Source organism: Dicentrarchus labrax, unplaced genomic scaffold, assembly GCF_905237075.1.
Source record: "Dicentrarchus labrax unplaced genomic scaffold, dlabrax2021, whole genome shotgun sequence".
Lineage (NCBI taxonomy): Eukaryota > Metazoa > Chordata > Actinopteri > Moronidae > Dicentrarchus > Dicentrarchus labrax.
In genome coordinates, this window is record NW_026136720.1 from 4,224,955 (window position 1) to 4,252,286 (window position 27,332).

General features: G+C 42.0%; 2 protein-coding genes across 3 annotated transcripts; both read left to right on the forward strand.

Moving 5' to 3' along the window:
• Positions 1-3,791: 3,791 nt before the first annotated feature.
• zpd (zona pellucida glycoprotein d) lies at positions 3,792-9,593 on the forward strand. Of its 2 annotated transcripts, none has more exons than XM_051381979.1 (10): positions 3,792-3,885; positions 5,008-5,059; positions 5,872-5,979; positions 6,632-6,840; positions 6,938-7,095; positions 7,676-7,790; positions 7,857-7,984; positions 8,081-8,264; positions 9,056-9,161; positions 9,248-9,593. In XM_051381979.1, the coding sequence occupies exons 3-10, from the start codon at positions 5,883-5,885 to the stop codon at positions 9,367-9,369; spliced, it is 1,119 nt and encodes a 372-aa protein (XP_051237939.1). In that variant the 5' UTR covers positions 3,792-3,885; positions 5,008-5,059; positions 5,872-5,882; the 3' UTR covers positions 9,370-9,593. The 2 variants fall into 2 exon arrangements, with proteins under 2 accessions (XP_051237939.1, XP_051237938.1); XM_051381978.1 differs by lacking the exon at positions 3,792-3,885 and adding an exon at positions 4,805-4,825.
• Positions 9,594-10,650: 1,057 nt separating this feature from the next.
• mmp15a (matrix metallopeptidase 15a) lies at positions 10,651-26,506 on the forward strand. Its single transcript, XM_051381977.1, has 10 exons — positions 10,651-11,531; positions 13,718-13,866; positions 15,041-15,163; positions 15,251-15,573; positions 16,127-16,288; positions 18,847-19,256; positions 19,517-19,655; positions 21,077-21,227; positions 21,323-21,438; positions 23,658-26,506. Exons 1-10 carry the CDS (start codon positions 11,418-11,420, stop codon positions 24,125-24,127), a joined length of 2,157 nt encoding a protein of 718 aa, XP_051237937.1. The 5' UTR covers positions 10,651-11,417; the 3' UTR covers positions 24,128-26,506.
• Positions 26,507-27,332: the final 826 nt, after the last annotated feature.

The window sequence follows — 27,332 nt, forward strand, 5'->3', positions numbered from 1 at the left end:
TTGTTGCATGTTGCAATGTAAAGGTCAACAGTTCTGCATCTACTGTTGATTCAAAGTCTTGTACATTTCCAGTCCATTTTCCTTTTTTAATTTTTAATTATTTACAATATTATGATATACATTTTCTATCATTTTGATCAATTTTACATTTATTCACATTTTACTGCAGCTTGTTATCTCAGTCCAGGTTGTTGCAGTGGTGGATTTATTCCACCTTTTGAACTCAGTAGTCATTAACTCAGGCAGTATGCTCTACGTTCGCTCCTCCACCCTGTGGAGTAACGTGCTCTGAGAGCAGGTACACACATTGTTTACTCAAGCAGAAGTACAGATACTTGTGTAAACAAAAGGAACAGAAGTCAAATGTACTCAGTGAGTTTCTCATAAGGACTTTTCCAACAGAATCAGGTCAAGTCTCCTTAGCTTGTTTGTTTCGTCTCGTTGCATCGTTTTTGTCGTATGACGTCTGATGTACGTGATATGCACCGGCCTGGATGGTGGGAAGGCGTGCAATGGGGGGGAAATCAGTTATTGCCCTCAAATGCATTTAAACAAAAGTATAAAAGCCTGTTAAGGAGTAGAAAGGGCAGATGTAAGGGATAAAAGTAAAAGTTAAATACATTATCTAAGTGCAGATACATGAAAAACTACTTAAGTACAGTAACAAAGTATTTGTACTTTGGTACTTCCCACCTCATAACAAGTTTTAATAGACGAGATCTCACCTTCCAGTAAGTTTAGTAAGAGTATGAGCTTACAGATTTGTAATGTAAAGTTGTCCTCCATAAGGTCTGTCTTAGTTTAGGATGATACAATGCTACGCACACAGAGCTCACTTTAACTGTTACATCAGTAGAATAAGCCACAGTTCATCTCATTTCAAAGAGAAGCTACAAATCCTGTGGTTGCAGGAAGTAGCCATGTTTCCACAGGCTGTAGTGCCGTATCTGTGACACGTCCTGTTCCCCGGCAGATGGTGGGCTGACTTGAACTCGACTGCAGGAACTGGAGGAATATTTCTGTCTGCAAACTGCGACACATTCCTCTTTATCATAGGTTCCCTGATATTTTACTGTATGAAAAAAGAAGCAGGCTTTTACATATTCTTTAATAAAAGTCTGTTTTAGCTTTAAAAAAAAAAAAAAAAAAGCCACCAGATCTGCACGCAAATCTTCAGAAACAAGCACCCATCGTCCCCTCTGTTAAATTTGTGGCCCACACTCTCTGTCCTTCAGTCTGGCCTGAGAGAACACAGATGGAGGCTCATTATGTCTTGGCTGTTCCACATAACTGTGCCAAGATGTTGAGTTCATCCACGGCCACAGACAGAGCCGAGCCAAGTGCTATATGGTCCGTGCTGTTGTACTCCCACCCAGTGCTGGGAGCAGAGACACACCACTGCCCTCCAGCACTTAATAATATGTCCGACAGTCTGAAACTCACCCGGCATATACATTACACCAATGGTTCCCAACCTTTTTCCTTAAGGGGACACTTGACTGACTAAGTAACACATTTTATGGATATTTCATTTTATATTCAATGCGTAACCGTAACAGTGAAGAACAACTGTACAATGAACACAATAACTGCTGGAAGTTTGTGTCTTTAAAGTTTAGCTCTTAAATAATAATTTAAACTTTAAAAATAACAATTTCATTAAGTTTTCTCACATAAATGCTGAGATACGGCCGACTATGTATACGTTTCCTTCCACTCCTTAAAATCAAGAAGGCCATGCAGCCCCCTCCCCCTTGTAAAGCTTTAGCGACCCCTAGGGGGGGTCCCAACCCAGTGCATTACATCATATTAGATCAACTCAGATGCTGTTCAGTCACAAATACTTACTACTACTGAGTGAGTCGCCCCTCCTCCAGCAGCAGAAGATCTGCCTCTCAGGTGTGCGTGCTGCAGCTGGTGTTGTGAATCAGGCCGATGACAGACACCTCCTATAACCCGGCTATTTCACAACACCAGGGTGGCACCGCACCACTGCCGACGAGACGAAGACCCCCCGCATGATGCTGCTGAGGGAGATTCAGGGTTATCTCCCGCCAACGTCCAGTGGAACATTGGACTGTAAATGGATATTTGCGTCTCACATTGTGTTTGGCTATGTGACATGATTCTGTTCTGTGCCCATTCATCCCATCCTTTTGTTTTTTTCCCACTTCATGTTCGACATTCACTCAGATATTACTGAACTAAATCATGTGAAGACAAATTCCTCCCGTTAAGGCAAAATCAGGGTACATTCACAGGTGTAAACACTGACAGTCTCTACAAATTTGTAAAGTGTTTCTCAGCCTTTTTGTCTGTTAATAAACAATATCACCAACGTTTCCTCTGTAGATTTGTTCTGTTGCTGTTTGGGTCCAAAGGATGTGTGTACTTGAGGTTGCAGCCACACGATGAAATAATACTTTACAGCTTATTTTAATTTTCAAAGAGGAAAAAGTTGGCATCAAAAGAAATAAATCAAATTCAATGGGTAGGAGCAAGGCCAAAAAAATCTGCGTCTTGATGTTTGAATGGAGCAATTTAACTGTTTGATATGCAAATGAAATCCACAGACAGACGGTGGAGTCTTTGGGTGAATGAACACAAACCTAAACTCTAATCTAAAAAAAGTGTACATCTTACATCCTCTGCACTGCACTCAAACACAGTTCAGTGGGGCAACTATTAGGCTTTAAAAACAACATAATGTTCTCATCTCGTATATTCTTCATGCTTAATGAAAAATGGTTGCTTAGCCTTCTCTTTGTCTGTCTTACTTGAGATTGTTAATAGACTGTATGACACAAATATTTGGTAAAAAACAGATATAAACGATGATTTCTTACTCTCTTTTCATTGGTAGAGCATCGGCCATGTCTGGCTGAACTCCCTGTTTAAAAAAGACAGATTTATCCCAGTAGTGAAGGTCTAAATAATTGTCTCTGTGTCTTTCGGGTAATGGAAAGCTGTAGCAAATCTGGTGACATAAAAACCTTAAAGAGTATAAAGTTAAAACAAAATATCTACAAAATATCTTCATTTGGGAGATTTCCTAAGCAAATATTGATGTATGTGATTATCTGTGATTAAATCAGGATATATTTCTGTAGATCCGCCCCTGGAGTGCTCCATCAGAAGCTACTACTCACTAAAACACACACACATTATTTTCCATCTGATCTGCCACCAGGACTGTCTGCTGTAAACCTGCCTCATCAATCACGGCGCCTCTCTCATCAACAACTTATTCCGGCTGTGATCTGTCGCATCAGAAACAGATGGTCCTCAAACGTCGGAAGAATATGGAGTCTGGCCTCCGGGTGTGACGAGTTGGCACTGTTGGAAATACAGTGACCCACTTACAGCTTTTCCCCTGAGACACTGTAGGTCCCCCGTCATGGCAGAGCCCCCCAACTGCTCTGACCTGCTGACAATAAAAACCTGATTTCTGTTCCTCCTGTACCAAATAAAAAGCTTCTGTAGCTTCACCTTGATGTTTGGTTTATTAAATTAAAAGTACTTCAGATACTGTGACCTTTCCAAAGCACTCAGCCCCACATTGTGCTGACAGTAGTGACATCTGGAGGAGACCCCTTCACACATGTCCAGGGGCGTGTCCAGACTTCTGGGTGGCACAAGTGGGGCACTGACTTCTGCAGGGGTGGCATGAAGTTTGTATCTCAGCATTTTACTGCAGGCAGGGTCTTAGAAATACTGGGGTCCAAAAACTGAAGTAGCTTGAGGGGGTTTTGGCGCATGCATTAAAGCATTAAATGAATTATTCAATAATTAGGAATTTATTTCACCACTTTTTGTGAACCCTTTTGAAATGAATGCTGAGGTCCAGACCTTGGGTGACCTCAGCGGTGGGTACGCCCAGCACTGGTGAGTACTGGCCCATTTCAGACACTGGGATTAGCAAGTGTAAAGGGGGGATTTTGCCTAAATTTGAAGCCTTATTTAGCCCCCTTTCCTGACGTGTATGACATGGTTGGTGGGTACCAGTGGGTGTGTTGTGTGTACAGCGCGGAGAGGAAAGAGGGAAGAGGTAAAGATAATAAATAAGTAAATAAATAATAAACCAAGTGATGAAACATGACAAAATATAGGCTCCCCCATGTCATCTGTGTTAACATGTATGTCCAAACAATAGATAATAACTCTTGGTTATCATACTGCACAGAGCTTTGAAGAGTACCAATTATTCCTTCCTGATTGATGAACTACAGGAGGGATTCCCAAACTTTTTAATGTCAAGAACCTCCACAATACATGCTCATTAAACCGTGGACCCCCAATTTGAGAGGTTTCTGTCTTAAGGAATCCCCTCTGAGGGATTTTTTTATTGTCATTTTTAGATTTTAAGATGATAAAAGCCTCCACAATCAATATATAAACTGGGATCACAATAAATTATCATCAATAAAAAGTTTTAATATTTCATGCAGCTTGTCAAATACTTACATTCACGATGATAAACAGCTGACAAAAGCAGCAAATCCTCCGTTTGAGAAGCTGTGGGTGCACAGAGTAGTTTTAATCCACTTAACTCACGTTTAATACAATTCTATAATAAATCAAACAGAATTCAGTGTCCTGATCAAGAGAAAAGTGGAATTTCCTCCGTTTAAGGACAGACAGACAGGCAGCAGCAGACAGACAGGTGTTTCTAATTGGGGCGCAGCAGGTGATGTAAACGGCCACAGCAGAGCAGGACACCCAGTGTGGTTGCATATATCGCATTTAAAAACAAGATTTCTATTTATATATATTTATATATATTATAACGTGAGAAAGTACCGCAATGTTCCTGCTCGGTCTGAAGGTGGGTGTGTGATCAACAGTTTAAAGAGCATTATTGATCCTCAGTGGTAGAAAGCGAAATGTTTGCGTAGCGCAGAGTGTTTGTGTGTCAGGTAATGTGGCCTCGTACAGCTAGACAGTAAATAAATAAATAAATAAATAAATAAATAAAGTAAAGGTGAAATGTTGATTTCTTCAAACCAGCTCAGTTTGGTCCTCGTGCTTGTCCTGGGCTTCACGCGCCACCCCGTTGAAGGTAAAAGATTGAATCAATCAGTGTGTCCTTCATCACTTCTTATCTTCTTCATCACTTCTTATCTTCTGTTTCCATTTGTGCTTCTTTTTAAATGTATCTGGGTCCAATTATCTCTGTGCAGTTCTAATAGATGGAACTTTATATTGAGCTCATGTTTGAGTCCATTTGTGTCTTTTTTAATTTATAGGATCAATGCAGATTAAAGCAAATTGACTGTTACTTCTCCTAAATAAATAAATAAATAAATAAATAAATAAATAGTCAGTTTTTTCCAGATATTTTTAATTGTATAACTAATGTCAGAAGAAAGAAATAAGTTAACATTTTACTATGATGGTTGTTTCTTTCTGTAGTTTATTCTTGGGGACCCAGGGGCGTGTCCAGAGGGTTTCCCACCCCACTATCCTTTCCTCTTCCACTGGGCAATGTGTCTGAGGCTGTAGCAGGCTCAGTTTAGGTAGAGGGAATGAACATGGTAGCATGTCAGGAAGGGGGGTAAATAACACACCAAAGTTAAGCTACATTTTGGCGATGGATAAAAACTGGAAAGGTCATTTTTAGACCTCTGACCTTAAGATATCTGAATGAAAATGGATTCATGGGTACCCACAAGTCCCCACTTTACAGCCATGCCCTCGTTATGCTAATCACATACAGTTTTGGTCCATAAACATTGTTGGAATTGCATGAATTGGGAATGACTGGAACGCTAAAGTCTGGACACGCCCCTGCAGGGACCGCAGTCAGTAATCATTCAGTATGTTGAATATGTTGGCAGGATGAGGGTTAAGAGTCCTTTCTTTACCGTGCAGGGATCTGCAGCATGGAGCATTGCACCGACAGCACAAGATGTCTTCTGTCTAAAGACCAAAGAAGCTGCAAATGTACCATTGGATATTACGGTGACCAATGTGACAAAAGTAAGCATTTTTTATTTTTTTTTTTACTTAATGTTGTGTTCCTATAATTCAGCCTGCCTATTGGATCTTTCCCATAATTCATCTCAAACAGGCCACCATCTGAGCCTCCATGCTCACATCTTTCAAACTCCCTGCCCCTGTTGTTGTTTATACTGACGAATGTTATACTGAACATTTTTAGCCCCCAAACATGATCAATGAGTGGATAAATAACTTAAACCATTAGGGGTATTTTTTCCCCCTTCTGGAGAGTGAACTGTCTCCACAGGCTGATCAGTACTGTACTCCACATGATGAATACACTGACTATCATATGTTAAATGGGACCATCATTTACTAAATGAACATCATGCTGTATGGAAGAAGACTGAAACTAGAGATTGAGACCAGAAACTCATCAGGAAACTGTCTACTGAGCTCATAAATCAACTGAGAAGTCGTCTCATGTCAGCAGATAGATGTGAAAAGACTGCACGTACACACTCAAACATCCAACTGTAGAAAACAAGAAGAAAAACATATTTTTGAGTGGAAACTTCAGTCGATCTGAACTTGTTAATTTCTGATTTTATGTTCTGTTTTTGAAGGTTCATGTGTCCTCTTATGGGTCTCAAGCACTCACCTGTTTTCCATTGTTTTTTCATTTCAACAGATGCACAAATCAAAGTCATGTGCGGCAGAAACTACATAGGAATCGGAGTGCTACAAGATTTCTTCGAGTATCACAATGTGCCGCTGGAGTCCCTGCATTTGCCCAACAAATCTTGTCGTGCTCAGAGAGCGGTCGTCAATGGCGTGCCGTTCTACGTGTCCAGGATAGCGAGAGACAAATACCTAGCCTGTGGAGGCAAGCCGCTGGAGGTATACACCTGGAGAATTATCTGCTTTAGACGCATCAAACACAAACACACTGTTAATAGTGCTTTTTTTTCCTTTTCTTTTTCCCCCCTTCATACAGAAAAACTTCACTCACATCTCATATTCCCTGAGTCTACTGTCAGACCCTCAGGTTGTTGGGAACATCATCAGAAATCCAGTCATTAAGATGGACTTCAGATGCGTCTATCCATACGTCAGGAGAATCAGCCTGCCTTTCCCAGTCGTCCCCTTTACCGCGTAAGCCAGGAAGAATGCTGAATTAAACAAACATAAGGGGTTCCAGGGGATCCCCCAAAAAATGGGAAATCTTGTTAATTTCACTATTATTTCTATTTATTTAAAATGGTAAAGCCTGCACACGTACTCACTGCCACAAAATATCTTTTATTAATGACAACGTTTGGATCCTAAATGGATCTTCATCAAGGTCAGAATGTTGGAAAATCTTGAAATCACACCGATATTTATACATATGCACATCAGTAGGCTGACGAGCTCTGTGGTGGCAGGTGTGGTTCATCATCCCAACCAACCAACCAACCAACCAACCAAACAATGTAACATGCAACGCAATTTTAAAGCAAAGCTGCCATGAAATCATGCATTTAGGCTACAGAACCCCCCAAAAGTCTGCGTAATCCTATAGGCACAGTCGAGAATGACTGTTTTTGTTCATAGGCTTCAAACCCAAACCAGAAAACCCCCTGATAACCTCCTGAAACTTGAGTTTACTGCTCACTATAATTTAATACAAACTGAAACTGCCTCTGTGAACAGACTTTGTGTTTTCTTGCCTCTTCTCGGTTCGCGGTGTCAGTGAGACGGTGATGCGCATTGCTGAACTTGACGCCACGATACAGATGATGTTGTACACAGACCACTCCTACACTAAGGCCTACAGTAGTGCCCCCACCATTGAGCTCAGAGACAAGGTAGGTCAATGCTCAGCGGCAAATATTAATGATATTTTGGTACTTAAAATAACTCTTTTTGTCCAGGTGTATGTGGAGGTGATGGTCACAGAGCCGGCAGATTTCTTCCTCCTCCGCATTAATGAGTGTTGGGCCACACAGTTTCCCCAGCCGAACGCCACAGAGGGGTTGTTACACACTCTGCTTCTAAACGGGTCAGAACAGCTCTCGATATCTCGGTTTGTTTTTACTATGAACTCTCACACACATCCCCATTCCTACTCATCATTTCCATCTCTTTTTTAATACAGGTGTGTGAACGACAAAACTGTTTCCTTTCATAACGTGAGCGCGGGACAGTCCGGCCGTAACGGAGAAACTTCCACCATTCGCTACAGCTTCGACATGTTTCGCTTCACAGCAGAACCTCACGACCTTTTTCTGCACTGCACCGTACAGCTGTGTGAGCCGGACGACCACCAGTCCTGCACACCTGTGAGCTCATACTGTCTACTGGCTTTTCTTTAGATGCCTCATACTTTGTTTTAGGTATTGGTCTTAAACGTACAATATGTCATTTCTGGCACTCACATCAAAACAAAATATAAAGTTTGGGGATGTTTGAAGCAGTGTGGGATCATGGGAGTTCTCTTCACCACCATTGCCGTCATTGCAGTCAGCTTCTCCTGGTTAGGATTCCTTCAGTGTTCATGGTTCAGGAGGTTTCTACTGGGAGCCCAATTATCCACAGAGGTCTCCTCCTCTCCAAAACAGACCCGCTGATTAAAACGGCTAAAAACACTGAATAAAGCAGTTCCACCTTAAAAATAACTGCTTCTCCCACGCTGTTGGGCAGACTAGGGATGCCCAGGAGGGGCTGCGAGCCGAGCTGCTGCTAAGCTTGTTTCTCTGATAACTTAAGATCCTGACGTACGATGACTAAAATCCTTTATCTGGTTATAATATAGTTAAAAAACACCAAAATTTAGAAATTGTTTTGTAAAAATGTGGCTTTAAACTGGATAAAAAGTCAACTTATGACAGCTTCTGGCAAACAGAACTGACACAAAGGGGATGTCAGGGGTCAGATGACCGATGAAACGCAGCGTTACCTGAATAAAATGACATATTATAGCTTTAACATTGGTCAAGTCTCAAAGAAAACACTGTGGAAATGACCATAAAATGCACATTTGCTCCATGAAAGGATCTGAATCATTTAAAGGGTTTATTGCTTCTGCTGTTAGGACGTCACTTTTCATGTCTCATTTTTATTTTGTGTACAGAACTGCAATTCGATCAGTAAGAGAGAAGCGGTGAGAGCAGACCTCTCTGACGGCATCCTGTCTTACGGACCCATCAGGATCGAAATGCCAGACAGACCTCACTCCAGTAAGCTCCTGTGTCCCCCCCCCCCCCACTGTCTTACTGTACTTAAGGTGGATGTGCGGATACCACGATTGTGTCTTTTGTTTCAGGCATACTGATGACGGTGGTGCTGCCTGTAGTTGCCGTCTGGACTGTGGGCTGCTTCTTAATCATCCTCATCACTGTGGCCAAGGCCGGCAGCAGGAGGCTCAGACAAATGGAGGAGCATTGACAAAAATATTCACTGCTCTTGGCAGCTCGAATAAAACTTTAAAACACGACTTTTTATTCCTGTCCTGATGTGATTCCCAAAACAAGTGTCACAGCATCGTCTTTCACCCCCTAACCACATATTGCTTCTGGGTTGTGAGTGAATGTATCCGTGAGATCAGTTATCAGAGGGGTAACTCGTACCACTGATTTAAAGACTGCATTTGTATTTCAGGTGTCCTGGTATTGTGGCTCGTTGTCACATTTAATTAAACTATTAGTTACACCTGTAGTACCTGCTATAACAAGCAGGGGGGAATCTAGAGCGGGGTTGGCTGCAACCCATAAAGAATACCTGGTTGCCCCAGTTTGGTGTCAAATTCTGCAAAAAAATGACATTAATTTAAATCAATAAAAGAAAAAAACATGATAAGGAACAAATTATAATTTCATTATCTATTACAGCCATATTTTAGATGTGAAATCACCCTTTAAAGTCTCTATGCCACCTTTTTAATTTTTCTATTCAGTGGTTTACTAACAATAATGTGATGTTTTTGAGGTAAAATATTTTAATTTAGAGGCTCTCCCAAGCAAATATGGATAGAATCACCCTTTAAAGTCTCCATGCTACCCTCAGGCCAGCCCATGAACATTTCTCTAGATGTCGTCTTTGTTAAACTAGTTGAATTAAACATTTTCATTGAGGAAGGTATAATACCAAATATGTTATATTATTAGTTCAAAGTTATTATTTTTTTCCTTTTTTTTTTAATTTATGGACATTATTATATCAGCATATTAGATTATAATGTTAAGAGGTTTTCAGTTTAAGTTCTTTTCAGAAAAATAAAAATATATATGTAAAACAAAACAAATATAACACAAGAGGTTAAATTAAGTGTTTACATAAACTGAAGTTTTTAAATGTGAAAGTGTTTGCAAATATATAATTTATATAAATGTATAAGGTTTTTTTAGGTAAAATGTCTCTAATAATCCAAAAGTAATAGAAACTAATCAAGTGACGTTACTTTCATATTGTGATACTTTGATTACTGACAAAAAAATTTAACAGGTAACTAGTAATTATATTGGATTACATTTTTAAAGTTACCCTCTCAACCCTGGTCTGAAGTTAAATGGTAGGTATTTTTTTTTATTAGGCATCACATATCTGTAGTTTCCCTTTGGAGCAGGAGATGGCGCAGACGCACTGAGCTCTGCGGGCTGGGAACCCTCCAATGTGGGTCTGCTGCATCAGGAGGGAGGAGGGCCCTTCCTTCATATGAAGTCATTATTAGAAATCTTTTATCAGATACACAGCTGTTGGACGGCGGTGGCACACAAATATCTGCACTTTCCACTCCGAGTCAGAGCCAAAGATTTGGTGCAAAACGGCGCAGGTGAACTTGAACTCGGGTTTTATATTGTTTGCAACAAGTTCAGAAACTGCGTTACTTCAGAGGCACTCTTTGTGTGTGTGTGTGTGTGTGTGTGTGTGTGTGTGTGTGTGTGTGTGTGTGCTGAGTCCTGGGCCCGGACCCTTGAGTTTGCTGCAGCTGGAAGGAGACTTGTTGCAAGGGACTCCCTGTTGCTGATTTGCTGCCTTTGTGAGCGTCGGAAAGGGGGCAAGGTCTAGTTCATTCCCCCGCCGGCTACAGTGTGAGCTGCATGCATGAAAGAGACTGCTGTATGAACGCTTGGATGAGCCATGAACACCGCTGGCTCCGCTCAAACCGGACTGCCTGCCGCCCGGAAGGGATTAGAACCGAACTGATTCATGTTTTTCTCCGAGGGTTTGTGAATGCACCTTTATTTGCGTAATACTTTCTTGTTGTTGTTGTTTTTTCGATGTTTCTGATGCGCCAGCTCCAAATATGAGCAGATAGCGCAGTTGTTGCGGAGGTTTTGAGAGCTTCAATGTGAGAGGAGGGGGTAGAGAATAAACCCTGCAGCACTTTGTCCTCCGCTCCTGCCCCGCCGGAGCAACTTACCGGGCTGTTTTTACCCCAAATCCACAACTCCGTCCTGCCATCCGGGGACCACCGGACGCGCACCGGGAAGAAGATGGCATCCAAACAAGCCTGGACTCAGATCTTCATCACACTGTCGTCCCTGTTCTCCCTGAGCCTGTGCAGCACCGCGGCAGATGTCCCAGAGGAGGACGGCTTCAGTGCTGAGGTACAGTCTCAGTCTCTGGGGGTCAAAGTACAGACCAGATCCCCCATGTAGATGATCACTGGGTTCCATTTTGGGTGTTTCTTAATACTTTATGCATTTAGAAGTGTCATAGTATCGCTATATAAATGATCTTAGGAAGTTTACTGTAGAATTATAACTCTTCATGAGGAGGTTACAGGTTCAAATCTCCATCTGTGTTCTGTTAGAATAAAGCATCAGGTGGGCTGTTGCACTGCAGGGATGTCATGTGACCTTTTTCCAAATAACAACAACACTGAGGGGCACACATGGGAAGAGTGCAAAATCTATCTATCTATCTATCTATCTATCTATCTATCTATCTATCTATCTATCTATCTGTCTGTCTGTCTGTCTGTCTGTCTGTCTATCTGTCTATCTATCTATCTATCTGTCTATCTGATTGTGTTTCAAGGGAAAAAAAACAATCTTTAGGGCTAAACAATAATTTAATATTACCGTTTTTGGAGTTTTGTTGGAAGATATAATAATGTTTAATTTAGAAATGATTTTAGAATTTATCCACAGAACACAAACAATGACAATAAGCTGTTTATGACACTCTATAATATAGTTATAAGCAGATGTAGGGACAATTTCAGTGTTTATTTATTTGTGACTTCTCCCTATGAAGCATCCATAACTGGTGTGTAAATAAATAATAACTGATCAACACTTTAATATAACACAGTAATCATATAAAATGTGTCTTTATAGTTTACATCAGTATGAATAGGTGTCCTAATTCAGTCATAATAGTTCATAAATGCATTAATAAACACTTTAATCTGTCCTTTAATCTGCTTATAACTACATTAACAGTGTGTTATTAAGTGTCTTTATGCTGCTTATAAATGTTTAATAGGAAGGTTACCATTATTCAAAGCAAACTGCCTTTAAAGATGTAACAAAATAAGTTATTAAAGCTATAAAATGTAACATTTTGCATTAAAATGTCTATAAACACTAGACCTACGTTATACATGTAGTTGAATTGTGTTCTTACATTATCTTAAATGTTTCCAACAATGTTCAAACTCAGAGAAATACCAAATATCATCGGAGAAACAGTGATTTTTAAGGTGGAACTGCTTTATTCAGTGTTTTTACTGGTTTTAATCCCCCGGACTGTTTGTTTTGGAGAGGACGAGACCTCTGCAGATGATTCAGCTCCCGGTAAACCGGCAGTGGTGGTGGACTCCCATGATCCCGCGCGAACTTAATAACATCACCAAACCTCATGTTTCGTTATTGTTTTTTATTCACATATGGGAAGGGCTTTGACTGTTTCAATACATAACAGTGGAACACAGTCCCAACATTATTCTGTTGTAAGTCTTTTATATATTTGCCTCTAATAATATCAGAATATTCCGATATTGATTATCAGATCTGCTGTATCAGAGGGTTTTTGCTTCTTCAGTTCATCATGTTCTCCAGGCACTAATGTGGATCAGCTCACCCCAACATTACATTTGTTGAGACTTGTCATGCTATGCAGAAATTCTGTGTGCATTGCCCCTGGCCTGTGTTCATGCTCTACATGCATGAAAGTATCCCATGATCCGGCTGTGTGAGCTGGTGGTGGTGGTGGGAGGGGGCGTCCCTGCGGTGTTGTTTTTGAAGGGCAGAGCTTGACAGAGATTTCTCCCCCCCCCCTCTAGGACCCATCGTCCTGTTTGCTTGGCTACGTGGCTGTACACGCTCAATTTCACTGTCAGCAAACATGAAACAAAGAAGGAAAATTCAGCATGTGTCACTACACTGCCAGCCAGATGGTCTCATACCATCATTAGAAGTACGCACACACACGCAGAGTCTTGTGTTCATCTTGTGTACTACAGTAGTGAAATACAGTTTCATTATTGTCCCTTTAGTGATCCTGTTTCCACTTCTTCCTCTCCTCTCCTCATCTCGGCTGTCAGTGAGGAGAAGGCACAGGAATGAGAGCAGGAATGTCGTAATGTTAATGGAAGCCATCTGGTTTCTATCTCTACTTTCTCTTTTCTTTTAACTCCTCAGATGCTCTCTCCTCTCATGATTGTTCCTGGATAAAGCATAAACAGTCGTAGCTGTCATGCACACGTATACCCACCATGCAACACGCACACAGGCAAAAAACAGAAACATGTGTTCAGACTAAGCAAAACCGACTTTCTCCTCAACAGGCATGGCTTCGCAAGTTCGGCTACCTGTCTCAGGCGAGCAGACAGATGTCCACCATGCAGTCGGCTCAGATTCTGTCCAAAGCCATCGCCGACATGCAACGCTTCTACGGCCTAGAGGTGACGGGAGAGATGGACCCCGCGACTGTCGCGTAAGCTCTATATTGTTTTGTAGCCGTGGTTTTATTCTGCAGTGTGCAACAATGTGCAACACTACTTAACATCTGTGTGCAGTGACCACAAACTTAATCCAGGGATGTGGTGAGATGCATGTCGGGATTTATGTGCATTTTTCTTTTTAATGAAGTTTCTCATTTTTTTTATGCTTTCTATGGTATAGATGGAATGGCAAATTTCAGTTTGTCATGTGAGGATTGTGGGCAACAAACCTCAACTTAAGCATCCTGAAGCAGATTGTTTCATGTTGCCGGCCTTTCCACTGTCACACAACAATATTACCAGTTGCTGCTGAAACAGTGCCAACTTGTTTGTATGGTAATGGGGCTTGAATTAGAGTTTCATTTTGCTCATATCACATCTGGACTAATGAGGCTACTCAGGCTATTGTGTCATATCCTCACATTGAACTGTGACCTTGATTCGTTGCAGTAGGTCTTTGTTCTCACACTGTTTGTAAGCTTTATGGGAACATTACAACGTGTTAAAGCACTGGTTCTCAAACTATGGTACATGTACCACTGGTGGTATGTGTGAATACTAAACTATAAGATTATAGATGAAATGAAATTTAAAATAAGTTTTGCATTTCCTGCTACGTAGTCGTGTTCATGTACGTAGCACATGCATACATCAATGATTGGTTATGAGCTAAAATATGATAGCGAGATAGTAAGTGGAGGTCAGATTTATGGTTCAAAAACACTGCAGTCGTGACTCCAAACGGGAACTATTAGGAAGAGAAGAGTGTGACCAGGAGGACCCCATTTCCACAACAGTCAACAATCAATAATCTTATTAGGAATAAATCTGCCCCCTGTGTGAACTGTCTGCAGCTGAATAGAGTCGGCCTACGCTTCTGTATTTGAACTGCTTGGAGAGCCTGATACAGTTTGAGAAACACTGTCTTAAAGGAATAGTTTGACAGTTTGGGAAATAAACCCCTCTCATGTCTGAACGCCACTTCACTTTCGCTGTTTGTACTTGCTTTCAGTCTTTGTACGTATTGTAGAAACAAGGAAATTCTGCAGTCACTTATTTCAGCTAACAGTTTATAATGTGCTGAATGTATGTATGTGTTTTGTGTGTGTGTGTGTGTGTGTGTGTGTGTGTGTGTGTGTGTGTGTGTATGTGTGTGTTTGTGTGTAGGGCCATGCGTCGGCCTCGCTGTGGCCTCCCAGACAGGGAACCCGCGGAAATAGATGAAGGCACGAGAAAGAAACGCTACGCTCTCACAGGACAGCAGTGGGACAAAGACCACCTCACTTTCAGGTTTAAAAAACAATAAATGAAATAAGACAACAATAAAGAAGAATGTTTAAAGTACCAACACTAATATGCTTTCTGTTCTGGCTCCAGTATAATGAACCAGCACATCCCCTCCTCACTGGGCGTGGAGCGGACATTCGATGCCATCCGCAAGGCGTTTGACGTGTGGAGACGGGTCACGCCGCTCACCTTTGAGGAGTTACCTGCTGAAAGCAACATCAACATCAACAGCAGCCAGGCACAGCTCGCTGACATCCTCTTGTTGTTTGCCTCTGGTTTCCATGGTGATATGTCATTGTTTGATGGCGAGGGCGGGTCGCTGGCCCACGCCTACTACCCTGGACCAGGAATAGGTGGGGATACACACTTTGACGCTGATGAGCCTTGGACACTGGACAACCAAAACCCACAAGGTTTGTGATTGTTGATGTTTTCTTTGCTGGAATTGAACCTGTGACTTTCTGGTGAAAGGGTAAAGGGACTCCCACTGAGAGTGTTTTAGAAGTGAAGCGTCTTGCCTGTCCGACGATGTTAACTTGTTAACTTAATTTTGTCCTTAAAAAAGATATAAAACGGGCAAATCTCCTCTGACTGATTGACTTCTGGCCTGGTGCCGCAATGTTGATGTAGCGTGAAACGCACAGGGTATTTTATTTTGAAAATGTGTCGGATTCTTTATGCCGTTTCTGTGTCTGACTTCCTGACAATGGGATGTACTCTGTGGTGGACCTAAAACGAGTGGTGGAATTTGGATGATAGGTGGTGTGGTCTTGTCTCTGTTGGTCAGCTGGGCTGCCGCCTGAAAGGATTATCGATACACACGAGTATATACTATAAACAAAAGAACAGTTACAGTTTAGTTACTCAAATTAACGTGTTTTTAATACAAATTACAACATATCAATGCATTGATGTTCCTTTATTTCACACAAATGTTTGATGAAAGTTACATATTTTGTCTTGCAGGTGTAGACCTCTTCCTGGTCGCGGTCCATGAGCTTGGTCATGCTTTGGGTCTGGAGCACTCGGATAACCCCAGTGCCACAATGGCTCCTTTCTACCAGTGGAGTCACACCCACAACTTCACACTACATGAGGATGACATCAAAGGAATACAGTACATATACGGTGAGAAGATGTTATATTGACTACACTCTCTCTTACCAATCAAACAGCACTCTCCAAATACTTACTGCGTGAAGCTCCCTGTGTGTATCCGTGTTAACAAGAAGTCTCTTTGTGAAATGTTTTAGCGAGCTTTATGGATAATAGTGTTGACATGTATTAACTTTAAGCTAAGCTGCCACCACCTTTGTTGAGTCCAAAACCAGGACTATTCAAGAACAAGTCAAGACCGAGTCCAAATGAGAGAGACCGAAAGGGACATTGTTACGGGTTAATGTCTGTGGATGGATTTTGAATTAATTCATCAATGGTTTTTGAAGGAGGAAGTTAGAAGACATCCACCACCAACTAGAAAATTTGGCGAGTCCAAGAGTCCAAGACAGGTTTGAGACAATAACGCACCTGTGTGTAGCTGTGTGTTGAAGTAAATCTGTTCTCCTACACATTATGTAATTGAGGCTGTGACTACCGTTAAAGAGTCATGTCCTTATTTTACTTATGTCCATAACTCATCTTTGTCTTTATTGATTACATCTAAACTGCTAAACTAAAGAGTGCAAAACAAAAACCACCATGTTTTTGTTGTTTTGGCTTCATACCCAGACCGCTTTTGCTCGGAAATCACTGAGCAGAAGGTCCGCAGTAATTTGAGGTTATATCACACTCGTATCACATCTGGATCCTCGTCAAAAAGGAAGACGAGAAGCCTTGTGAAGAGGCTGTGTGCGTATGTGCGCAGACACGCAGACACACGGCCAACCGCACCACAACACCAGAGGAAGCTTGCTGAAAACAGCACATCACGCATGCCGTTATGATGCAGTCATGCTTTATGAATGGATGGCATTGTTAATTGACAGATGACAGCTTTGTGTGTGTGCATGTGGGTTAGAGAAAGAGCTCATGTGGATATTAGAGTGTGCTGTATTTATATATGTTTCTACTGTGGCGCTGTAATAAGAGCTGTAATTAGAGGCCAAAACACTCGTTTGTCATTCATTACTGACGTCGTTTACTCTGAATGACAGATTTATGATGTTATTTTGCGTTAGACAAAAATAACGTTCATGGTTTTCCCCTCTTTTTTTTAAGCATTTCTTTGTTGTCCATTGTTTTGTCCTGGTCACATCTCTGGTGTCACATAACAGATAAAAAAATCGGATTCAGTTTGGGAATGTTGTTTCTGGTTTTTTCATCAAACCCCAAATCTTTCCATACCCACGGGATTCTGGCCAATTGATACGCCTACACAAGAGTTCTGCACCAGAATAAACTAACGTTTTGGCAAACTAGATGTGAAAAATGTTGTAGGTTTTTCAGCTGTAAGTAGTGTGAGTTAAATGTTTTGACTGGAATTAAACAGTTGTTTGCTTCATTAAACAGATCTAAAGGATTAAATGGAGACTAAGAGAGGTTTGAGAGAAGTTTGTTGGTAGAGATAAACATTTGGCTTCCTTGGTAGAAGTCTTTATCCATTAGACCTGCAGTTTTCTGGCTCCCACTACGGTCTTTCCTCATCGGCTACTCATCTGTTGAGCTATCACCTAAGTATTTAGTCTTAACAGTAACAATTAGCAGGCTGGATTCCTGCCCATTGCTGAGGCATCCAGTGCTTACTCTGTATCTTACTGTAAAAGTTGGTCTGTTACATTACAAACTACGCTTTACAACGACATAAACAATTCAAAGTGTTAAAATACGTGATATTTAGATACACAAATATTGCTATACATATGTGTGATCATGTGTAGCATGAATCATCTAACAAAAAGGGAAGAAAAGGACAAAGGACCAACGTACAGCGGCTTTAATTTGAAAGAGTGCTCCCCTTAGAGATACAGTCCTACCACTCTGGGCAGCTGGTAAAAGTCACTTTTTGTCCAAGATGTAAATAACCAACTAATAGGCCATTAGCTAGTGAGCTTTTCAAGGCTCTAAAATACTGTAAAATGTAAAGTAAAGCACACTAAGTAAGGGAGAGGTGCCTAATAAACTTATAACTGAAAGTTTTAACAATGTGTTACAGAATTAAGTTATAAGACACTGGGAAAAAAGCAGAGCCTTAGAAACAAACAAAGTTTTGTTTATCTCCATTGTCCGTAAACTATATATTGCAGGTTAAAACGCTGCAGATGCCGAATGTTCCACATACTGATAGCTCAGTCACTGGCCAACATCAGCCTTCATATATTCCTAGCATTATTTTTGGCTCAGTGTAACTCAATACGTCTTTGAGCCCATCAGCTGTCCATACATATTACATAACAGACTGTATCTGTGTGTTTTCTCCTCTTAGCAACAAGCAGGGCTGATTTTTCCAAAGAGCAGCAGCACAGTCAATCAAATGAGCTTATAGCCGCTGCACAAAATGGAAAATTACATTTTCTTTGTGTGAGGGAGAATCAGAGAGCGTATTATGAGGGATAGGAGAGGGGAGTAAGAAGTTATTGATGCCTAATGCCACACAGACAGGCTGGAGGAGTTTATTTCATTTCAGATGAAAATATGAGAGGAAAAACAAACTTAATTTTGGAGCAATCTCTCCATCTTTTCCTCCTCAGGTCCTCCTCTCGTCACTAATGCTCCACCCACTTCTCCTCCCGCCCATGACGACGAACCCAAAGATGACTCCCCCACCTCCCCTCCTCCACCTCCTCCTGAAGATAAACCCACCTCAAGTTCTCCCACTGACCCCCCGCCCGAAGCTCCCAACCCGACCGACGGCGACAGCCCTCGTCCCCCAGCCCGGCCGGAGCCGAGCCCCAGCCCCGCCTCACCTCCTGTCGTCCCCACCGCCGACTCCCAGCCTGTCACCCCGCACATTAGAAAAGATGTCCCCCCTCCTCCACCTCCCCCTCGGCCCCCCGCTCCTCCACGACCTTCCAAGCAGCCGGACAACCAGGCCCCCGATATCTGTGACGGGGACTTTGACACGGTGACCATGCTGAGGGGGGAGATGTTTGTTTTCAAGGTGAGAAGTAGAGAATTAATGAACCTATTCATGCAGATGCTGAGTTTAATTCAAGGGTTGGCTTTTGATCAGACATCTGTAAACTTTAATTCTCCACATGTTGTGGATCAAGTGTCACTGGTGTTTTTACAACCCCTGACCTACATTTTGATATCTATGAACTAACACGGCCCTGCTTAGAGTCAAACAAACATGCAAGGGGACATGAAAAATAAATAATTTTGATATAAAAATAAGCATTATTTTGCTTGCTTGTGCAGGGTCGCTGGTTCTGGCGTGTACGGAGGAACCGAGTCTTGGATAACTACCCCATGCCGATCTCTGTCTTCTGGATCGGCCTGCCTAGTGACATCGACGCAGCCTACGAGCGCCACGATGGCAAATTTGTCTTCTTTAAAGGTATGTCAAGGTTGTTTTTAACCAATAAAACCTGTCACAGCGGCCACATGCTGAGCAGGCTGCACAGTGTGTTGCATCAAAAACTCCTTGGAACACCACGCAGAGCTTTTTTGTTTACCGTTAAGGCGCCTTGCTTAAGGGCACAACAAACGTCTGCTTGGTTTCCGCAGCATTTCTCAGCTACTTCTCCTCCCAGCAGAGTGGAAGCCAGCGTGGAGCAGTTTCAGTGCGTTCTATAAACACAAGATGGGGAGTGAAACACAAACCTGATCTGTGCTTCAAATTCAGCATGTTTTTTTCCCCCACACAGTGTGATTTACGAGGATATTATTTATAATAATTCAACACAGCTATATATCTGTCCGTATCTGGCACACATACACACACACACACACACACACACACACACACACACACACACACACACAGAAATATTTAAAACATTAGAGGTTACGTAACGAAGAAAACCCGTTTAGCCAAATGATTAACTGTTACCACTTTCTGACAATATGGCCTCAGATATAGACTATTGAAAATATTTTTTTTCTTCGCTTTGCATGAGTGTATTGCTGTGTTACTGAGTTCATTGGGTGTCTTGAATGAGGTCTGTGCAGTGTGGCAGCTGTTGCTGGCCCAGTATGACTCCATTCTCCAGCTGAGCCCCAAAAGGCCTCATGAGAGAGGATTGCATCAGCCCTCTCTGCAGCACTCTCTTTCACAGCTGCAGAGCTTTCACTTTTACAATCAGACCGTCTGGTGATTTGTCATGCATTTTCTGCATTTTCTCATCCATAGAAGTTAATGTTGGTTTCTGTTGTTGTTCTTCCTTTTCGGTGACATCACTGAGAATGACGGGTGTAAGATGAGCTGCGCAAAGTTGATTCTGCTCCACTCTAAAGGTCCTTGGATCATACACTATATGCAATCCAAACCCGCAGAAATGTTAACCACATGAATCCAAAATCATTCAGCTACTGTAGTAGACAAAACATCAGGTCACACTGTTTAAACAGCATTTCAAAGTAGCGTTCATTGATTAGTAAAAAGCCCCAGTGCACAAATTTAACTATTATAGTTCAGTCTTATATGTCGCAATGCAGCAGCGCCCTGGCAGTGGAGGTGGAAAGTGGCTGAAAAGTGTGCCCAAAGGTTAGGGTTAGAGAAGAAATTGGCTCCCACATGAGGAAATCTTGGAAAATAAGTGTTAAGCCTACCATTTCTACCTTGCCCGTCTTTTCTACTTCTCTTCTGCAGTTGGTAAACCCAATGACATTTGCCATATGTTCTGGCCATCGCTTTCTCTCCATATGCCACAGCTTTTTCTCCCCTGCCTCCCTCCTTAACTTTCCGTTCCTGTGCAGGAAGCTTGTACTGTTGGTGTTACTATCTCTGTATAAAGATGTATATCCTTGTCCCTGCAGATGATAGATACTGGGTGTTCAGGGAGGCTGACGTGCTGCCAGGATACCCACAGCCCTTACACGAGTATGGACAAGGAGTTCCTGCGCACAAAATTGACACAGCAATCTGGTGGGAGCCCAACGGATACACATACTTCTTCTCTGGAGACAGGTACAGTATAGCACAGACACATGCAGCAGGATCTTAACACATTTAAAAAGAAAAAGGGTTTTCTACAATGTATGAACACCGTTGTCTGCGTGCAGGTACTGGCGATACAATGAGGAGACCCGGACTACGGACCGCGACTTCCCCAAGCCAAACAGCAGATGGGGCAAGATCCCTGACGCCCCCAAAGGAGCCTTCCTCAGCGATGACAGCGGTAAATAATTACTTTAAAGATCCCCTTCAGACATGTATTAAAGGTCCAGTGTGTAACATTTCAGAGGCTCTATTGGCAGAAATGTGTATAATCACCTAAATATAAGAATCGTTGTGTTTTTGTTACCTTGGAACCGTTTTTATCTACAGACGGTGCAGGTTGCCTTCCACGGAGTCCGCCATGTTTAACCTCTATGTTTCTACAGTAGCCCAGAACAGACAAAATTGTGTCTGGCTGTAGAGAGGCCCTTTTAGGTGTTTTGTGAGTTTGGCAGCCACAGTAGTTTCTCCTACACATTTCACAGCCCGTTATCATTTCCAGGTCATCAGACACAGACACAAGCGGTGTTCAGTTAGTTACGATCTGCACTGCTACATGGCACTAAATCCTACACACTGATCCTTTAAGACATATACAGATAGTCTGCTTGAAACTATAATGTGTTTCTGATATTTTTTACACAAAGAAAGTATAATTTCCACATTAAAACCCTTGTAAAGGCTCCTTCTACCTCATAAAGAAGGCCAAAATCTATGAATATGTAAAAGTTTTCCTGCTGGACACAGTATGTGTCCTACTCCACTGTCAGTTTTCAGTGTATGTGCACTGGAGGCTTCAAGTTTCTACATCACACTCGCACAAGTTGCGTAGTGGACCAGAATGGACCTCCAGGAAAACTAAACTAACTAACACATCCTTCCAGTGTCAAACTCTGCACATACATCACTGTGCACAGTGAAGCTCAAACATCCAACTGTAGGAAAAAGAAGAAAAACATATTATTGAGCAAGAGGGGGACTTTCAATAAAGCAAATACAGCCTTTATTTGGAGAAAGGGAGCAGCTTCTGTTTATGAGAATCCCAACAGACACAAAAAGCTGTACATACAGTGTAGAAAGCAGGAGAGCAGCGTGTGTGAGGAGAGGTGGAGGTGGAGAAAGAACGAGAGGTTAGAGGGGTGAAATGGGGTGTGTAAGAGACAGAGGGAAAAAATTACATTTGGGACTGGTTAGGCTGGAGCAAGCCGAGCAGAGAGAGAAGGGTGGGGGTGAGAGAGAGAGAGAGAGAGAGAGAAGGGAGGAATGAGAGCTCTGGTTTGAGGGTTGGCCCGTCCTTCCCTTGGAAATTAGATTTGTGGCAGAGCTGCTCTAAATGCACTCAGTAATAGTCCAATCTCATCTCCACCCAAATTGTTCTAATGTCTTTGTGCAAGCCTGGTTTCCACTACAGAGCTGCACTCACACCCAGAAATTTACCCCAAGAAGATTGCATGTGGTTGTTTTTGCACCCCTTCGCCAAATCTTAGTGCACGTAAGCAGCACATCTCATTGATTTTATTGGTTTCTCGTAGTTTGATATGAACACATTTGTGAATAGTCTGCAGCCCTTCCCTGCAAAAGTCAATCTGTTGCATAATGTGGGTTTTTTGGGGGGAGTGCAGAGGATAAACTGCTCCCCTAAGAAACATAAAAAAAAAAGTTTGAACTCAAATTTACCTTTTCAAGAAGACAAATGGTAGAGTAAGTATGTCTGTTGTATGAGTATGGTTTAAAATGTAAAGATCTGCATTAATTCTTCAAAAAAAGATCTTGATCAACATGACTGACATTAACTGAACACACTACCTCTCCAAACACTGTACAGGAATAGTTTGAGAGTTTAGGAAATAGTTAGTGTTTTGCACTTTCTTGCCCAGAGTTAGATGAGAAGATCGTAAATACGAAGCTAGCCTGATTCAGTCCAAAGGTGACAAAATCCACCTACCACCCCCTCATGTTGCATCTTGTTTGTTCAGTCTGTATACAACCCAAAGTGTAAAAACAGCATTTATTTTAATGCACGAGCGACAATTGTTTTTGCCTGCCATTTTTTGGAGTTGCGCTGGTTGCCTGGCAACGCCCCATAAAACATCAAATTGTTGTTTTTACACTTCAGTTTTGAACATTGTAACCCATTGTGTTTGTTTAACCAGTGGGCTTTTGGAGATGCTGGTAGGTAGATTTAGAGAGCCAGCTGTCACCACCTGTTTCCAGTATTTATGCTAAGCTAAGTTAGATAGCTTGGTCATTATTGTTTTCACTCTCTGCTGGGCTGAGCTTGATATTTCCTTGTGAGGAGTGACAAGGTCAGACTGTCCATATTCTGCACTATATTCACATAATAATGAATTTCACATGAGCTGGCAGTCTCTAATCTCTCTTATTCTTCCTCTCATGCAGCTTACACCTATTTCTACAAAGGCAGCAATTACTGGAGGTTTAACAACCACAAGACAGAAGCAGACAAAGGCTACCCTCGCTCCATCCTGAAGGACTTCATGGGCTGCGTGGGAGCGCCCGACCCTAAGCCCGACGCAGACGACACCGAACAGGAACCCAAAGACAAACCAGTCGTCCCTTCAGACAGAGGCAAAGATGAGCACAAAGAGCCGGACAGTGGCCGGGGCGAAGACACAAACCCAGAGGAAGACCAAACATCCAAGCCCGAAGAGAAGGACAAAGAGGTGAACATGGTCGTGACGGTGGCCGACAACGAATCGAAGGTCATGACGCTGATCATGTTGATCGTCCCTCTGGTGCTCATCCTGTGCATCCTCGTCCTAATCTACGCCATCCTCAGGACTCTGCAGAACAAAGAGACGCCGAGGGCCTTGGTGCACTGCAAACGTTCGTTGCAGGACTGGGTGTGAGGCACAGAATTAGAAGAGATAGAGAACGGGTATTCATCGTTTGTCTGGTACAGTCGTTGGAAGAAGCTTCGACAAAGTGCCGGTTTTAAGAAAAACCGAGGATGAGTCGCCGTTTCGAGCCCTATTCCTTTTGTGAGAACTTTTTTATTGCTCATGTGAAATAATGCAAAAAGTGGTAAAGTCGGTGCCTGTGGAGCTACAGTTTCCCTCTCCTGGCCTTGAAGTTTTCCTCCCGTGCCTCCCTTTTGTGCCTTCCAAATGTTTTTAAAAGTAGCTCTCTTTCTTAAAATCACGTTTAATCCATCACAACAATGAAAAAAAAAAGAGCCACATGACACACCAGGAATGTCCGTTTCTATCAATTCTAATTGTACAGACGAGGGACAGGGGATTTATTTTGTAGTTTAAATGCAGACAAAGTCGATAATGCACATACATCATACAGAAGCACACACACTGTACATACACACAAACATGAGTGCTTATAGCTATGAAAACAAATATACACATACATGCATTAATATGAGCAAGACTTCCTTATGTTTGACTACGGTGCTTCAACCAACCTTCACATTTGTCTTTGTTTAGAGCAGATAATTTGCACTTTTTGATTCTGTTTATTGTTGTCTTTTGTTTTTTGCTGAGGTTGCTTCACTGCAGATGTGTGTTTGCGTGTGTTTATGTGCGTGCGTACGTGCAAAGCAGAGCTCCCCCCGTGCTTATTAAACACACAGACCCTAGCAGAATAAGCTGGTCCTCCGACCAGCGCAGGAATGTCAGACAGCTGTGTGTGTCCGTGTCCCACCGAGCCCGTTATGCCTTAAACTCTCTCACACACACATGCTCCAACGTCACATGATCTCTGAAAAAAAAGAAACCCCCCTGACTCTCATTCTCGCACTCATTTGTGCATGCATGTCCACATATGCAGACACACACACACACACACACACACACACACACACACACACACACACACTAAGGCATAGAGACCACTTACCAAAACAAAGGCACATAGAGTTTCTTTGCACAGACACACGGGCTCCAGCCTCCCCTCCTCCCACCACAGCCCCGATAACTGTTCAGACTGCACCACTAAAAACACAATCCCAGCGGATACATGGTGATATACGACTGGTGCCAGGGTTGGGATGAAATACATGGGGGCAAGGGGGGTTATTCACATTTAACGTGAAGTGTTATTGGTGGTGGTATTTTACAAGTTCTGTCCATCTCAACTCGACCATAGCAACAGTTTCCGTCTTTCTATGTCCCTGTTTCTTTCTGCATGCTGAAGCTTAAGAGGGTCGAAGCTAATTAAGTGTACAAGGAAGAAGCCTGCAGGCGAGAGAGGAATGGGTTAGGGTCTGGTTTCCATTAAGCCCACATGCTGCTGCTTTAGTAGTGTCAGGCATGAGGGGGGGTTGTGAAAAAAGGAGAAGGAGTTATAAAATGGTATAAAAGTGGTAGTGGGGGAGAGAGGAGAAGTGAGAGAGAATTAGATGACGAGGGAAAGAAAGAAAGAAAGAAACTGGGGGAGGCACAGAGGGGTTGGGGGGGGGGCTCGGCCAGCATTTCCTCTCCAGTTTTCTCTGGAAGAGGAGGAGCGAGGGAAAGAGGGAGGAAGGATTTCGGGGAGGGGCAGCGCTGGCGTTGCGCCTCCTGACCTAGATTGGGACACTTTTAAGTCCACTTCTTCTTTTCAAGTCTTCTTGCTCTGCTTGTTGTCATGAGCTGGGGATGACTTCCTCTGCAACCCCCTCCCTCCCTTCCCCTCCTGTGTTTCTCTCTACTTTTACTCTTTTTCTTTTTCTAATCTCAGTCCGTCTTTTTATCTCTCTCTTTCTTCGTTTCATTGCTGTGCTTTACCCAACTCCTGCGCTCCCAGATGTATTCATTTTCTTCTCCACTCTTCTGGAAAGTTAGCTCAAGCGTTTAAAAGATGCTTGACACGCAGAAACATCTGCAGAAAACGGTCCCGTCTTAATTTGTCCATTGAGCCTCTGTCTGTCTCTGTGTAAAGCCACATGCTTCAGTAGTTACCCTTTGCTTTAGGTTTGTGCATTCACATTGTGCCTATATTCTGTCTTATGTTTCATTGTGTGTTTTTTCTGTGAATATTGGGGGGCATTTTTTTTTTACTATAAATAGCATGAGGGAAAGTTTTTAATAAAATGTGTTTCTTCCCTTTTTTTTTTTACTCTACTTATCAATTGTAGTTTTGTAAATTTTGTTTTCTGTTGAGGTTTTCTGTAACAACAGCAGTAGATTATTACGACGATGTTGATGCATGCAGGGCATGTTCTGTAAGGCCTGTGCACGCCTGTGTAGAGTACGTTAATGATTTCACAATAAAACTCACAGGTAAAAGCAACACAAGTCCTCTTTGTTGCAGTTTTTGGCTTCATGTTCTTGTAACCGCACACCTTTAATCTGCCGTGCTCTATGTCAAGTTCATGGAGTTGATTCCACGTTTGGCCACAGGAGGGAATCATTGCCTATAAAATTCTTTATTATGTTAACTTTACACACACACACGATGATGATAATATGAAGTGAAGCTGGAAATACATCAATACAATTTGGAGTTGTTGAGCATGTCCATTAATAATGCTACTTAATAATTAATTTTAATACGTTTTTATGCTACTTAATATACTTAATAGATAGATATTGTTCCAGTTTTTGCTCTGCTACAATGATTTACAGCTGGAGTTGTTACTTTTCAGATTAAAACATATTATAAAATGCTAAAATATGAAACGTGTATAGATTACAACACCAAACAGTAATTAAAGTTAAGGACTTAAGCCAGATGCAACAATAATCATCTCTAACATTATGTTATATGATAATATAACACTCTCAAAGTGGCACATTTTTACATAAATTAGCATATTTCTTACTTAAATACTTGCTGATCATTGTTCTGTACTTTTTAAATGTACTTGTAATAGGGTACGTCTACATTGCGGTATTACTATTTTTACTTAAGTAAAGTAGGGATGATGAGTACTTTTTCCACTGATAAACAGTACTTAAGACTGTGTGTGTGTGTGTGTGTGTGTGTGTGTGTGTGTGTGTGTGTGTGTGTGTGTGCACTAACGTGTGCACAAGCTCCACGCGTGATCAAGCAAGAGCACCTTCCTGCATGTTTTCATGTCAGAGGTAATCAGGATTATCTTCCATCACAGATCATCCACTA